This window comes from Festucalex cinctus, chromosome 7, assembly GCF_051991245.1.
Source record: "Festucalex cinctus isolate MCC-2025b chromosome 7, RoL_Fcin_1.0, whole genome shotgun sequence".
NCBI classification, from domain to species: Eukaryota; Metazoa; Chordata; class Actinopteri; order Syngnathiformes; family Syngnathidae; genus Festucalex; species Festucalex cinctus.
In genome coordinates this window covers 8,820,942-8,836,967 of record NC_135417.1, presented here as the reverse complement: position 1 = coordinate 8,836,967, position 16,026 = coordinate 8,820,942, and the positions used below count along the sequence as shown (strand labels likewise).

At 45.2% G+C, this 16,026-nt stretch overlaps 1 protein-coding gene across 6 annotated transcripts in view; it reads left to right on the top strand.

The window, feature by feature from the left end:
* The window catches only part of cicb (capicua transcriptional repressor b), a 42,743-nt gene that overhangs the window by 24,743 nt on the left and 1,974 nt on the right, over positions 1 to 16,026 (top strand). The window contains exons 3-20 of one of the 6 annotated variants that reach the window (XM_077526723.1): positions 3,359 to 3,508; positions 4,220 to 4,382; positions 5,400 to 5,511; positions 6,102 to 6,284; positions 6,419 to 6,551; positions 6,631 to 6,815; positions 7,105 to 7,243; positions 7,697 to 7,794; positions 8,803 to 9,676; positions 10,345 to 10,484; positions 10,581 to 10,744; positions 11,457 to 11,668; positions 12,111 to 12,554; positions 13,196 to 13,467; positions 14,798 to 14,960; positions 15,047 to 15,205; positions 15,637 to 15,771; positions 15,887 to 16,021. In XM_077526723.1, the coding sequence (XP_077382849.1) occupies positions 3,359 to 3,508; positions 4,220 to 4,382; positions 5,400 to 5,511; positions 6,102 to 6,284; positions 6,419 to 6,551; positions 6,631 to 6,815; positions 7,105 to 7,243; positions 7,697 to 7,794; positions 8,803 to 9,676; positions 10,345 to 10,484; positions 10,581 to 10,744; positions 11,457 to 11,668; positions 12,111 to 12,554; positions 13,196 to 13,467; positions 14,798 to 14,960; positions 15,047 to 15,205; positions 15,637 to 15,771; positions 15,887 to 16,021 (3,861 nt within the window). Of the gene's footprint in view, positions 1 to 3,358; positions 3,509 to 4,219; positions 4,383 to 5,399; positions 5,512 to 6,101; positions 6,285 to 6,418; positions 6,552 to 6,627; positions 6,816 to 7,104; positions 7,244 to 7,696; positions 7,795 to 8,802; positions 9,677 to 10,344; positions 10,485 to 10,580; positions 10,745 to 11,456; positions 11,669 to 12,110; positions 12,555 to 13,192; positions 13,468 to 14,797; positions 14,961 to 15,046; positions 15,206 to 15,636; positions 15,772 to 15,886; positions 16,022 to 16,026 lie in introns of all 6 variants that reach the window. The other 5 variants (XM_077526725.1, XM_077526721.1, XM_077526722.1 and 2 more) reach the window with 5 other exon arrangements.

Below are 16,026 nucleotides of genomic sequence, written 5' to 3'. Positions count from 1 at the left end.
TCGCCGATCGTTCCCAATGTCCAGGTTGTGCTGTCAACACACTTTTTTTTTTTTTTTTTTTTTTTTTTTTTAGTATTGTTCCCTTTGTCTGAGGCCTACCCTTCCTCTGTTTGAGAGAACTTGTGTTTTCACAAGTTATTTTCTCTCCTCCTCCCCCGTCCATGCCTCCCCCTGGTGAAAATTACTCTCTGTCTATTTTTACCCACCACTCATGGACCGTTTCAGTCGTTTCCTTCTCTTTTAAGCGGCCTCCTCTTTCCCCTTCTCCCACCCACTTGTGCAAGCGTGTTGCATCAGAACGCTTCACACTGTTTTGGAAATGTCCATTTGTGTATAAAAGTATTCATTTTGGAAATTGACATCACTTGACCCGTGCTGCTTTCTGGAATGAATATTTTTCTGTGTGTGATTTGTGATCTAGAAGATAAATAATCTTAAAAATAAAATATACTCCATAGGCCTCATTAACATAAATCATATTGCAAAATGTTACACAGCAGAGCGCTCACCAGTGCCTCCCTTTAGGAACACAAATTGGAGCGTTTGTAAAATGGGGCGGGATCTTGTAAAAGTAGCTCCAAGCGTACTGGTTGGCCTACATCCCCAATGTCGGTGTTCAATTGGTTGCCTTCCACGTCTGTCTCCTCTTACTACGACAGCTTGCACCAATGGTGCGAGCCGGTGGGGGGGTAAACGAAAGAAACTGTACTACGCTCACGAGAGAGCGTCAATTAGTATTACTGTCATAAAACTAAAGTAAATATGCTGTATTAACTAAGCTGTGTTGTTTTTGCAAAACAAATTTTAGATTGGGTCATCGATAATGCGCCAAGGACTGTGGAACCGGATGATATTTGCATATGACTGGCATTCCAGCGCACGCTCTGACCAATCAAAATGGACGGCGGGCACATGACAGGGGGCCACCCCAGCCAATAGCCGACCCGGATTGGGAGAGGTGGGCGGGACAAAGGCTGGGCGAGGTTGACAGGAGCAAGAAGGGGAGGGGACGTAATGCAAGCAAGCCAGCAACCAAGCAAAGCAGCCTAGTTTACAACAAGAGGAAGAGGAGGGAGGGAAAAAAAGAATAGAACGAGGGGCCGGGACAAAAATACGTGAGTTTACCTCGGCCGCGGGTGCACTTTTGCGGCCGTAAACGGCCCCCCATCCCCCGAGGTGAACGACGTGTGCCTGTAGTGCCGTCCGCGAGAAGCGGCTATCTAAACCTGCGTGTGGACGGCGGCGCTCTCCACTACTCGCTACTCGGCTTCCGCGGCCGAAGCGCTTTAAATCTGAGGAAGAGGAGGAAGAAGAAGAAGAGAGGAACGGGCGGTTCGTGTCGTTCTTTTTTTTTTTTTTTTTTTGTGTCCGCTCATCGGAGTAGTCGCCTCGGTTGTGTCTTGTATCGGGGGTGCTAGTTGTGCTGGCTACATTGGGTCAGGTTGTGATGGATGAATGCGCCAGTCAGCGACATCTGCCCGCACCTAGCAAACAGGTAGACGGACGCACGACAAGACCGTAATGGGCGCGCTGTAAATTCCGTGGAATCGAGCGTCCCTTTTCCGTCGCCTCGATGGGCTGCAACGCGTCCAGCGGATGGTAGTTAGCAAAAAAAACGGACAGTCGAATTGGAGTGCGTGGTTCCAATGCGTCTTTGTAATTGAGACATGAGAACACCCGCGTCGTTTTGGCGTCTGTCTATGCGGCGTGTGCGCGACCAGGGGCGTGCCCGAGGACTCGCTCCCGAATTGGGCGCCGCGGCGGTTCGGGTTCTGGAGCTCGCCTGGGGCATGTATGCGTAACCCAAAAAAAAAAAAAAAAAGCGTCAAACCTGATTGGACGCCGAGGTTGTGTCTAAATTTCTGGATTTAATCAACCTTCAGCAGCTTGGCTGTGTCTGAGGGGCATCAGTTTTGCGCAGGGAGGGTCTCGCCATGGCCCGGGGAGACTGCGTAGTAGCCGGGCTGATGTTGTAATCCAGGCCGTGGATGCATCCGAGGCCTCGTTAACCACTTGAGTGCCACGCTGCAGCACTAATGTAAACAAACAACCACGGGAGGGCATCAGGGGTAATTGGACCGAAGCCAGCGAGGGAACCCAGTCTTTGGACCGCAATCAACTTTGTTTTTGTCATCTTGGAAAGTTTTTCTTCTCTCCGTATTCTCCAACTTGGAATCCAAACAATTCCTCTACATTTTTCCAAAGCCTATCTGAAGGATGCAACGGACACAACCAAAATCCTCCCATCAATAACAGATAAACATTTTGGACCAACTTCACTATCTCTTAAAGAAGAGAGGGCACTGTATAAAAAAAAGAGCACACGACCACATGTTTTTTTATTTTTATTTGGGAGAACCATCACCGATTTTAACTCCACCATGTTTTCATCAGAGAATCGTCAGTATCTTCGCCAAGGATTAAGCATGTTTGGTTAGTCCCTGTTCAATTCATATCTCGTTTAATTTCTATTTATGTAATTCAGTGTAATAGAGTGTGTCAGTTTTATCAATCTAGAATTTCCCCACATTATTCTTAGTAATGAGAAATTTGGTACATTCCCAGAACACCAAACAGATGCAGTTTGTTAAAAGATCTTTTTTTTCATCCATGTTTTATCTTAACAACCGACAAAATCATTTTTGTGTTGGTGATATGGCGTATTTATCTTAATTTTATGTCCTGAGGAAGGAACCAAATTTGGGAAATCATGCTCTAGGGCTAACATGTTTATATTTGTGGCTTCATTACTCCCCAAAACAGATCTTTTTGCACCATTAGACTTTTCTTTCTTATTCCAAAAAAGGAAATAAAACAGTGGTAATCAAATGTAGGAAGGCCTGTTGCCTTCAAATCAGATTCCAGCGGACAGCTTGTACTTTCTCATATCAAGACTCAAATTCCAAATATGGTTCCTCCCTAACACCCTTAAGAGAGTTAACAGTGGTGCCTTGGCTTGAGTTAATTTTTTTTTTCTGTGGAGGTTCTCATAACTCAAAACAACTCGTACGTGCAAGTGTATTGAAATGCAACCAAAATATACCAACAAACATTTTTGTAATGTTTTCTCTTAGTAATTCAGTTCGTGTTGTACATATTTAAAAAAAAAACATACAGTAATAAAATCATTTCACCATTGACCTTCAATTCTGTATGGGATATTTCAGTTGCATTTTTTTTGTACTGCATGTTTGAAGTAAGAAGTTCAACCAATTAAATTTATTACAACAAACACGACTCAACAAAAGCAAAATGGTGTGCCTGATACAGTCAACAAATGACCCAATAACCGCTGCCGCCGGATCCATTTGTGGACACCCGACCCTCAGTTTACACAAACCACGTCTTCTCTCCACAGTGTGGACGAATGTCGAGCCCCGGTCCGTTCCGGTTTTCCCCTGGCATTCTTTAGTGCCCTTCCTGGCACCCACCCAATCAGATGCCGCCTCTCAGCCGGGGGAGGGGCAGCACCCTGTCAGTCACCCCCACGCAGCCACTCCAAAGACAGGTATGACCATATTAGGACATATAATTCCTTTTTTATTTTTATTTTATTTTACTATAAGTTACCGTTTTTTTTTTTTTTTTATAGATTGGCTTGTTCTGTGACTTTTATTATATATTAAAAGTAGAGCTCTGACTCTCGCCCAAAATCCCAGCTCCCTAATCGTGGTGATGATAGCGAACGAGTTTCGGTTGGATTTCAATTTTCCACTACTAACTGCAGAAAAGTTTTTATTTTTAGTTGAAAATGTCTTAGCTTTACTAGAATCTCATGTCTCTTTGTCGCCAAAGATAGAAACTGGTCTGTTTTTGTGCCTTTGTTGCTGTAAATAGTAAATCCTTTTTGTGGAGGATGTCACATGCTAAACTAGCAAGCTAGCTGGGGAGACAGACCCATGTTTGTTGCCATGACTACTACTATTTCGTCATCTGCGTCCTTTTGGTGGTTAGCAAATACTTTTTTTTAGATTTGTTGTTGCCACCTTCTTTAGCATGCAGTATTCCCCACAACAAACATTTACTATTTATAGCACCAAAAGGTGCAATCACTGCCCAAAATTCTACCTTTGACCACAATATGCTTCAAGTTTCGAGTTAAGGTCATCCATTTTAAACTAAAAAGAAAAACCTGGTCGTTAGAAGCGAGATTTTCAAATCCAACTGAAAATATGGTCATGTCAAATGTGTGAAATGCTGAATGTGTCAATTTCCTCAGACTGTCAGGCGGGGCCCCCCCCAGAGCCCGCCGAGGCCCCTCAGACGGTGGAGAGGGGTCCCCCGTCTCATCATGCTGCTGCACCCGAGGAGTCGGAGAAGGAGAAAGTGGACACGGAAAGGGAGAGGCCTGATAGCGAGACGGAGAGCGACGTGGATGACCCGTACGTCCTCTTTGTGCATATCGCTTATGAATTCCTGAGGAAACACACGATATATTTATTTTTTTAACATCTAACACGTGAGCGAGTCCACAAATGATGCTATAGTGTGTCTTGTGCTGTTTGATCAGAGTACGATATACTGTAACGCCGTTGTACGGAGTAATAAGATGCACGTTCGCTCAAGAGCTGCTCTCGGCCACAGCTTGCCCAGTCGCTCTCCACGCCGACTCCTCAATTCAGCCAGCATTCAATCTTGTATGTCTGTCACGCCCTTTCATCTGAAATCTTCCTTTCTGCTGCAGGCACACTCGCAACAAAGTAATTAAAGAGCAACAACAATCCATGCTTCGTGAAGCCTATCGTGCCGTAGTTTTTAAACTGTCATTATGATATTTGGGTTCGGTAAGTATTGGTGTAAAGGTGGCAACGCCACCTACTCGGGCTTTAAATGCTCTGAGGAGTGAAAATTGGCTATCGTTATTTTTCCATCACAGGTGGCTCAGGCCAACTCGGCAAGGCCTTAGTGTTGACCTAAATGTTTGCCATCGTAAATATTGAACATTTACAATGGTTGGGCCCAGCAATATTCGAAGCAGATCAGACCGCAGAATAATCTTTTACAGATATCCGACAAGTGTTCCCATTCCTGACGACTTTGATTGCAAAGGTGGAAAATGCTTTCATCTGGTTGCGTACCCCTTTTAGCCTTGCCTGTTCTTGCGGTGGTGGACTGTGTACCCACACATGCAAGAGAGTGAGTGCAATTTGTGCACTAATTTGGGCACCGGAAGCACTCGCTGCCAGAACAAAGCAGAAGGAACAAAAGCTTTTCTTCCTTCATTGTGCGCTATTATCACATGAAAGGCAGCGGCCTGATTGGAGATGAGCTTGTAAAGTGGAGCATGTTTAATATGTAATACACCCTTAATCTTTAAAGGTGTTACCGGTAAATGGGTTTTAATAGAAGGCCAGCGCATGTCTATTACAAATAACGAGGTTTTTTTTTGTCTGCTGTAGCTTCCTACCTGGCGTTGTGCCTGAGCAGCCCCTCTCTACATCTCCTGTTAAGCGACGTACCCAGTCTCTCAGTGCGCTGCCCAAAGACGGGGACAAAAGCAGCCCTGGAAAGGTAGAATTTTCTCTCTTCTTAATACACTTGACATCCAAAATGAGGTCAAGTCAAGTTTATTTGTATAGCCCGTAATCAAATAAGAGTCATGTTAACCTTCCTGTTATGATACAGGTCAAGTTAGTCCTTTTAATTTGAAAGACTACGATAAAAAAAATAAAAATAAATGTTGAACTTGAAAGTGGTCAATTTCATGCACTTGCAATGGAACAGTTGGGAATGGGGGTTAAAAAAGGAAATATAAAGCACTTTTATTGAGTTTTCTCCTTGGATGATTGAACATGCACCGGCTCAAATTCACCCAGAAAAATTATTTATACATGTTCCTGCAAAACAAAACATTTGCTGCTATGCCACAATTAGTTCCATTTGCAGTTGTGTAATCAAGGGATTTCCCTCATTGCCATCACTGGCATCCTTCTATCACGTGGTAGGATCATAAAAGAACAAAAAAATAAATAAAGACTTTTTGAAGTGTATTTTTGGTCAAATTTCAAGTTATATGACTTAACCTTCACCTTTCGTGGTTCCAATGTGGAGTATTGAAGTCTTCTGTAGTGTTCTCATTATTACTGTCTTGTTATTCTTAGCGGGAGAAGGATCACATCCGGCGACCGATGAACGCCTTTATGATCTTCAGCAAGCGCCATCGAGCTTTGGTGCATCAGCGCCACCCCAACCAGGACAACAGGACCGTCAGCAAGATCCTGGGCGAGTGGTGGTATGCCCTCGGACCTAAAGAGAAACAGAAGTACCACGACTTGGCTTTCCAGGTACACTGATGCAATTTAATATGGGTTTTAAAAAAAAGTTAGGATTTAGGAGACATAACAGTATTATTAACGGACTGAACTACATTTTTCTTTATATATCCATGTGTTTATTCCCAAAGTGGTTCTTTCCCCAGGTAAAAGAGGCCCACTTTAAGGCTCACCCAGACTGGAAGTGGTGCAACAAAGACAGGAAAAAGTCCAGCTCCGAAGGTCGCGGTGTCCCCGGCGGCAAAGATATCCGTGAGAGGAGCATGTCCGAATCCACGGGTTGGTCTCGCAATGCTCTCAAAAGACATGACTCCTGGAGTTTTTCCTTAACATCCCCTTTTGTCTTTCCGCCCAGTAGAGCCGCATTCTGTGGAGCTGAAGGGGGTGGTGGGTCCGGGTCTGGCGGGCATGTCCGAGAGGAGTCAGATGGCGGAGGCTCATATGAGCCAGCTGACGCGTCCCAGAGCCTTCTCGCAAAGTGCCGTGCACAACATGGAGAGGGGCGACAGGGGAAATACGCAAGCCTTGGCGGAATTGGCACAGGTAAACAATAAATTGTACACAAATGCTCATTTTCAGCCCTTTGTCAGAGTTGGTCTTTGAAAATGTAGTTCAAGTGTGTGAGTGAGTACAAGCTGGGGTTCTTACAATTATTAAGTACTGGGGAGATGTTTTTACAAGAACCCATATTAATCGTTGCCGTGTGCACCTACAATGTATGCCATACGGATGAAAAAATGTATTTAAAAATATAAATAAATAAATAAAGCACCACATGTATGGCTACGCTTTTTCCGCCTAAACTTTTTTTTTTTTTTTTTTTAATGTAAAGATGTGCGGGGATGGTGGTGGCCAATTTTCCAGCCACGCTCCGCCCCTGTCGCAGTCCCAGCGGGGCGTCAGCGAGGACATGACCAGCGACGAGGAGCGCATGGTCATCTGTGAGGAGGAGGGAGACGATGACGTCATTGGTAAGAAACCGCAACCAAACTTTTTTTTTTTTTTTTTTTTTTTACTTTTGAGGCCGTCGCACTGTGCTCCCTGGGGCTAATGTCGAGTAAGACCCAAAAATAGTAGTTTAGAGACTGTCACATTTTCCCCCACCATTGCTTAAAGAAAGAAAAAGTCCCCCCCCTCTGCGATTTTCTTTAGTTCACACCAAATACTTTTTTTTTTCTTTGTGGCTTGAAGCACAAATCTCAGATCAAAAGTTTTCAGCATGTCGATAAATCCCTGCTTTTGTTATGTATAAACCGTTATCATGTCTTCGTCAGAGTTGAGCGTGATTGACTCCCTGATTGCATCCAACCGGGCTCCTTATTTACTAATATGGGAAACGATGTGAATATGATACTGGTCCTAGGTCTACTTTGTAGAAGTGTTCTGGTGTTGTGGCATTGAATGTAGTGCATTTTGTTCTCCAGAGGACCCTTATCCCAGCAGCTCCATTGACCTCAAGTGTAAGGAGCGGGTGACTGACAGCGACAGCGAGAGAGGTTCCGGTGACGAGAGCGCTCAGAAGGTAAGCGGTCGTTTCTTAAAGGGATACTTGACTCATTGAGCCATTTTCAGCAGTAAAAAGTTCAGATTTTGTCTTTAATTAATTTGGTAACTTCATTATTTTTTTCGTGTTCAATTAATACCTTTTAAAAAGTAATTTTTCTACTTGCTGTCACCTGTGCTGAGGAAGTAGGTGACGACCAATCATGGCTCAGTTTTCTAATCAAACCCAGAAAACAGGTGAGCCATGATTGGCCGTTACCTACTTCTTCAGGGCAGGTGATGTCATCATCAGTTGACAGCAAGTAGAAATATTACTTTTTAAAGGGATTAATTGTACAAGGAAAATCATGAAGTTATCATCTTCATTCTGGACAAAATATTAATACCGTGAAACCTCACTTCATAAATGCCCCGGTTCATCATCAATTGGCAGTTATGACATCGTCGTAGAAGTCATATGCTGCATTCGAGGATGGCCGGAAGTTGGACATATCAAAGTTCGTTTTCCCAGTTCCAACCTGAAAGCGTTCCAGGCGAAATTAAACAACCAAAATGGCGGATAGCGGTAAATTGTTTTTTATTTTGGTCCTCAAAACTCATTTTGACCTCCAGCAAACTTACCTTCTCGCAATTTTTCTTTGCTTTGTTTTTATCTTATTTCATAATGATTTCATACAGTTCAGTAGTTCACCGTATAATTTCATGCAGGGAGATAGCGGAATACTGCCACGTACGTTGCGTTATATGAAGTTATGTCGAATATTTATGAATCAAGAAAGCTATCTAGTTTTATACTCGAGTAAGTTGTTTTACCATTCACGGTCTGTGGTCGCCATTGTAGAGAGACGTCACTTGTAGTCCGTCGGTGAAGTTGAATTTCCGAGTTCAAGGGGGTGTTCCCGTACACACTTCCTGGTTTGAACTCGGAAAAGTCCGACTTCCGACCACCCTCGAATGCAGCATTAGATCCCACTTGACATAACGCAGGTGACAGACGCGATCAATTTCGGCCTGCTTTGCTTCCCAGCGAGTCTTTGCTCCTGTCATCTGCTCCACGGCGTCCTCGTCTTCCTCGCATCACGGCAGGAGCGTGTCCCTGTCTTCCTACCCGGCCGGCAAGCGCTACGACGAGGGCAGATCAGCGGGATTTAGCGACCCCCGGAAGAGAGGCGACGGAGACGTTAAGGACGCTTTTGCGGGTGAGGCAGGAGCGGTGCACGCCTCCCCTCTCCACCTGTCGCTGTCCTCGGGCCAATCGGTGATCTCCGCGTCGCCTTCGCACCTGGGCATCGGCGCCGTGCGAGTGGCTTCCACCGTGTTGACCAACGTGATGCGCCCCGTCATCAGCACGCCGCTCCCCATCGTCAGCAGGCCCAGGGACGGCGGCGCCTCGTCCAGCCCGCACCCGCCCGAGAGGAAGCCCCTGACGCTCCAGCAGCCGCAACTCCTGATTGGCTCGGCCCTGGGAAGCGGAGCGGCAGCCATGCCGAGCGGCTACTCCTCCTCCCCATCACCCGGACCCGTAGGTGCCGGCATGGTGACGAATTTAGTGCTTGGGGGCGCTTTGTCGGGGCAGCCCGCTGTGCAGCTCATCACCCCGTCTCCACAGCCTCAGCCCCCGTCCAACAGCCACTCCAACGGACCCCTGCCTCTACCCCTGCTGCAGCCCCAGTTCCTCCCCAGCCCCTCCCTGGCACCCCCTGGGGGCAAGGCCATCACGCAAGTCCAGTACATACTACCCACCCTCCCCGCCAATCCCAAGAGCCCGCCGCAGCAGCTCTGCCAGCCGACCGGTATCTTCAACCTTCCCGCAGCTCCGCCCACACACACGCCCTTAGCCAATGGGAAGCAGCAGGGTCATAGTTCGCTTGTGTGTTATTCGTCCAGCACGGGAACACGAGGTGAGCGCTAAGAATCATGCAACAGTGTGCTTTATTTTATTTTTTATTTTATTTTATATTTTTATATATTTATTATTATTAATTTTTTTTAGGCGAATTCTGACGATTGAGCAAAATTTGATCATTTTCCTTCCCTCTCATCATAGTCAGCAAAAGACCGTTTGGCTTTCCTTTACAGATTATCCTCAAAAATGATCATTTGGTGTGATTTATGTGTAGATTATTTTTTCCTTCCCTAATTTGCTCGACAAAAAAGTCCAGCCTGATAATCATTAAGTGGTGTTACATGTATTGTGATAATTGAGACGAAGTTTTGGAAATTTGGGAAAGGTCCGATTAGTAGATTTCTCTGAAAAGATTATCTTGAGTAATCGTCTTATGGTGTGGGCTCCGACAATCATACATATAAACTTGTTCAATATTTATGATTGCACATCTTTGCATGGTCAATCCTGAGTCGGGGTCAAGCCACAGAACTTAATTGTGACAGACCATTTATAGAAAACAACCTTGTTTGTCATTTCTGGCAGTCTGGATGATGCATGTATAGGGTTTCTTGCAGTTTAAAAATCGGTACATGTACCCAGCTTTTTATGAAAGGTGGGATGCGCATCTTGTCAGTTATTTATTGCAGCTGTTCAACAAATTTGTATTTGTCCTCTGCTCAGTGCAAACACAGTCCCCGGTGCTCCAGGGTAAAATGGTTGTCCCCATGGCAACGGTACGCACCGCCCCGGCACCTGCCCAGCAGTTTCCTATTGTGGCCCCGCCTCTTCCTGTCCAGAATGGCGCTCAGGCAGGAAGCAAGGTTCGCAGTCTTGCACAATCATTTAAAAACAGTTTAAAAATCTTATTTGCTCACAATGCGGAGCACTCATTTTGTTTTCTTAATTTCCTTCTCCAGATCATTCAGATCGCACCCATGCCTGTGGTCCAGTCTCAACTGTCTCAAGGAGGTGCGATCCACCCCGCCAGCCCTTTCCCTGTGACAATGGCCACCGCTGCCATCGTGGCTCCAGGTTCCACGGCGCCCTCGCAGGCTGTTCTGCTGCCGCCTCCAACCACCAGGTATCAACGTGACGTACAAAAATATCAAATGATTGCCATTTGGACACATTTCCAAATGTTGTTTTGTTGCTCGGAGAGCAATAAAAAAACACAGCATTTGTTTTGCCCATGTGATCAGACTTTAGGGTCTTTGTGTTGAAGGGAATATCAAAATGTGTGTCACATGCACAGAGTGTGCACATTTACAGCAATAATAGCAAGCAATCAAAATCACGACATGTTCACACACTGGGCAGGCAGATTGTTTAACTGAGCACAATAAAATGGCTGTCAAATTGGTTAACTTTTTTTTTTTTCTCTTCTTGTCAGTGGTATAAATTTGAGCCAAATAATGAATTTCTTTGTGTAGTGCTTTAACTGTGGTTGACTTTCCAAATGATGGTGCAGAGCAGGAAGCAGGATTGTTTGGAATCTCTGCATGTGCATGTGTGTGGGGGGGAATAAGGAGAAGTACAGCAGGTGTGCTGCTGTGGCGGAGCAGCTCTATTCTGGATGCGTTAGTCATGCTGCTGGTGGCCCCTGCGCTGCCTCGGCCGTCCACCCCCGCTCGCTACCTCTCATCTATACACCCACACGTACAACACTACGCATCCTCTGCAACAACTTCTCCTTTTGTTCTCTGACCAGGCTTCCTTCCTGTATCTGTCACATTGTTAAACCCAGTGACCCCTTCAACATTTTCCTCTAAAACAGCCCTCTCAACTCTCTGCAGGATCACCTACGTGCAATCCACTCCGGGGGTGCCATCCTCGCTGCCGCTGGCGTCCACCACAGCCACCTCCTCGCCCTCGTCCTCGTCCTCTTGCTCCTCCCACCAAGCGCAGCCTCTGCCCGGCTCGGCATACGTGCCACCTTCCCTGGCCACCCTCGGCTTCACGACCATCCCGCCGCCTGGCCAGACGCTGGTTCAGCCGCTGATCGCTGGTCAGTGCAGCAGAGAGTTACATCATTTCATGTCGAACTTTGCAGTCATCCCTCACTGCATCGCCGTTCACTTTTTGCAGCTTCACTGCATCACAGATTTTTTTTTGACTGTATTTATATCCTGCATTAATTGAACATTCAACATATGTTTTCCATGTGTTAAAAAAAAAAAATATTGAGGGAAAAAAAATGTGAATGTTTGAGTCCGTGGGTGCCGAACATCAAGTATGCAGGGGACAATAAGTAAATGCAGTATTCTAACTTAAAAGTCAAATGCAGCTGAACTATGGTACAATGATTCTTATGCAAACTATTAGTGACAGCCTGCCCATGTAACCACCAGTGGCACTTGTACCACACAATAATTGAACTAAAGTTATTTTGTTGTAGTTAGTAAACTTGTATGGCTTCTATTTGAACACTTGTGTCCACCCGCATTCAGGTCAGCCGCCTCTCCTGGCCACCGCGCCCTCTCCACAGCCCCCCAGCTCAGCCCCCGTCTGCGGTTCGGGCGGTCAGATCGTCACCGCCATCTACCCTCCTTCGCAGAGCGTCACCATGGCGACCGGGGTGGTCTCTATGGCGTCTGTACCGCCCAGCGCGACCGTCTACTCCGTCTCCAGCCCTTCCGCCGTTTCCGGCCACATCGTGGCCAAACACACGGCGCCCCCCGCCGCCGCCGCCATGACGGTCCCGCAACCGCATCCTGAGCGCCACCTGCCTGCGGACAGAGCTGTCGACAGGCAGGCTGAGCGGTTGACGGAGGTGGTGGTGCAGCCGGAACGCCAGCCGCAGAGCGCCATTAGTAGCAGCTCAGCAGCGCCTCCTGGTGGACCCACTCTTCCTGCAAGACCCTGCAGTCCTCCTCTTCAAATTCAAACACCTGGTATGCATGTTCACATCATGATACAAGTGCTATAGAAGTAGTTGAACATTGTATTTACATACAAGTACAGATACTTGTGGAAAAAAAATAAACTAGTAAATAGTAGAAGTACTGATTCAAGTCTTTTACTGGGGTAAACATACAGATTGTGATTGTTTTTCAATTACAGAATCTGTAACACAATAAAAAACAAATGAATTTTTTTAAAACCAAGGACCAGCTAGCTCGCACACTTATGAAAATTTTTCCTGACTTGGATCTTGTTGGATACTGACTGAAAAAAAAAAAAAAAAAAGAAAGAAAACGGTAGAATTAGCTCATTCAGTTGTTTTTTTGCTGCCAGTTCTAGGCATTTACCGAACATTAAGAAATCACAATTTTTAAGTTGTATAATAATGAATTTTGGTCATTATTTGATTTTAATTGAGTTTATTCTGTGTACTTTATATCACATTTTATATTTTATTCAGAATCTTATTTAAATTACAATATAGTCTTCAAAATTCTCATTTTACATTTGATTAAATTATAGTTCTTGTTGAAATAAATTGTATATTTTGCCTTATTTTCTCAGTATTTTTTCCAGTATTTTATTTCTTTCATCATCCATTTAATTATCATTTGTAAATCCTCTCTAGCAGCCAGCACAGCGGGCACAATCAAGCTCAGCCAGCTCCCATCGAGGCCCCCGCAGAAAGTGAAGGCTACACTGGCCAGCATCCCGGTGGGCAATTACGAAGGAGGGGGTCGCGGCAAGGAGCGCGAGAAGGAAAGGGAAAGAGAGGCGGCCGTGGCATCCAACAGCCACTTCTCCTTTGAGCCGGAACCGGCGGGACCGACGAGCGCCTCTCCTGCTTTGCATTCGGCCGAGGAGCCTCCCTCCTGTGACAACACGGCAGAAACCACCAGAGAGGTAATTTGCTTCTGGCGCAGCTTGTGTGGAAAGGAGAATTGACAGCGGTACCTTGAAGTGGATGGCAAATAGTTTGGCATTAGTGAACAGTTCTTCAAAAAAAAAAAAAGAGGCTTCAGGCTCTTTAAAAAATGAGGCTTCAGGCTCTTTAATGCCACACCCAACGTTTACTGACAAACTAAACGTAACACTATGTGAATTGCACTTATTGCACGTATTTGAAAAAGTTAGCCTTTAGCTTAATGTTAATGCTAGTACATTATGGGAAATGCTACATATATATATTAGGGATGTAACAATATCCAGATGTCACGATACGATATCACGAAATGAAACTCACGATAGGATAATTATCACGATATTGTGGGGAGGTTGGCGATATTTAAAAAAAGGTCACAATATTGTAAAATAAAAATGAGCTCACACTAAAAAAAAAGCACAATATTGTGCTTTTGTACGTAATAATAATAATAGTATTATTATGTTATGTTGTTAATGCACGCACACATTGAGTTCTTCCACATATTGACTTGCTTCACAGGTATATTATGTTCCCCTTCATCTGACAATTACTGTAGATTTTAAACATATAGAAGGGCCAAAACATCCCTAATGAAAATTAAGTTGCATTAAAAAAAACTAGCCACGAGAGGGTGCTAGAACTGCCCAAATGGCAATCAACCTGACATGCGTTGCATTTAAATATCATGAACATGACATTTAATAATCAGGATATCGTGCTTTTCGTTACATCCCTAATACAACAGAACTCTCTTTTTCAAAACTAAGAAATGTGCAATTGATGTTTTTCACAAAAAGTGGGAGTTGTTTGCCAAGAAAAAAAAGAAAATATTACAAAACTACTGTGGGGGGGAATGACAAATAGGTGAGGTAAGTGAGCGTGAGTGGCGAACCATGAGTATGCGGGGGTCAAGTGTTTAAATAAAAACCTTTTAGCAACCAATATTTGAACACAAAAAAACGTAGCAACACATTATCAAATGCAAAAACACTCAGTCCTATATTCCTTATCCTCTGCAAGGAGCTGTGTCTCCATGAACACTATAATTAATTGTTTCTTATACTGCCCCCATGTGGCCATGGCGGGCAGCAGAATGGCATTAAGTTGATGCTAAGTGTGACAAAAATTTCTTCTTTTATTTATTTATGCTTTTATAAAGTATAATATTATAACGTGCTACTTTTCCCAGAAGACAATTTTTGTTAAAATATCCCAAGGGTCCTGAATTTAAAGATTGATCGATAAATAAATAGAGTAGTAAAATGAGTCTTGAGCATTCTAACTCTTGCATGGTTGTGTTTTGTTGAGGCTGGATGGAAGGAATCGCTCCCATCCTCTCCGCTACCTCCCTCGTCTGCCACCGAGCCCACCCCGCCGCCACCGCCGCACTCAGACAAAGATGGGCCGGCGCCAAAGAAGATCAAAGCCCGCCCCCCGCCACTCAAGAAGACGTTTGACTCCGTGGACAAGTGAGTGCTGGTTAACACGACACCAAAATCGGCAGCGGGACTGCGCACTATATGCCGCGTGCGTTTTTTTTTTTTTGTGTGTGCTGGTCGGGAAGGGTGCTGTCGGAGGTCTACTTCGAGGAGCGCTTCGCCGAGCTGCCCGAGTTTCGGCCCGAGGAGGTGCTGCCGTCGCCCACGCTGCAGAGCCTCGCCACGTCGCCCCGCGCCATCCTGGGCAGCTATCGGCGCAAGAGGAAGAACTCGACAGGTTCCCATTTTACCATTAGTATTTTTATTTATATTGATTATTGTTGGTGCCTTGAGTTGCGAGTTCAATTTGTTGAATATATATATATGAAACTTTATTAAGAAGAATTTAATAAAACATGAATTAACATCAATATAACGTACAGAATTCAACATTCATTGTACTGCTACTTCTGGTGTGCCCGCTTTGGCCACAAGGTGGCAGTACAAAACAGTCCAGCAGACACCAACAAAGAAGATTAGCACTTCTACCACTTCTGTCAAGGTTACTCAGTAAGATGCTTAGTCATTTTTTTGTACAGTCAAGTCAACCGTCGATGCTAACCGTTAGCATGTCAATGGTGTTTTACGTTGTTAGCTTTCAGTCACAGAGATCTGGTTACTGCTAAAAGAGAACCGAGTAGTCACGTTCCTCCTTTTTTTGTGGTTCAGACTTGGACTCAGCCACTGACGATCAAGTGTCTCCAAAGAGGAAGAGTCGGCGGCGTTCCAGCTGCAGCTCGGAGCCCAACACGCCCAAAAGTGCCGCCAAATGCGAAGGTGACATCTTCACCTTTGACCGGCCAGGTAAAACGCACACCAGTGTACACGCAGTGCAGTAACCGCATGCCGAGAAATTCACATTTCATTCTGTGGATCATGTTATGAAGAACGTACAATTTTTTTGTCTTTTGCGTCGTAGGCACCGACGGCGAGGACATCCTGGCCGAACTGGAGTTCGACAAAGTGCCGTACTCGTCCCTACGACGGACGCTGGACCAGAGGAGGGCGCTGGTCATGCAGCTCTTCCAGGAGCAGCAGGGCTTCTTTCCATCAGGTTGA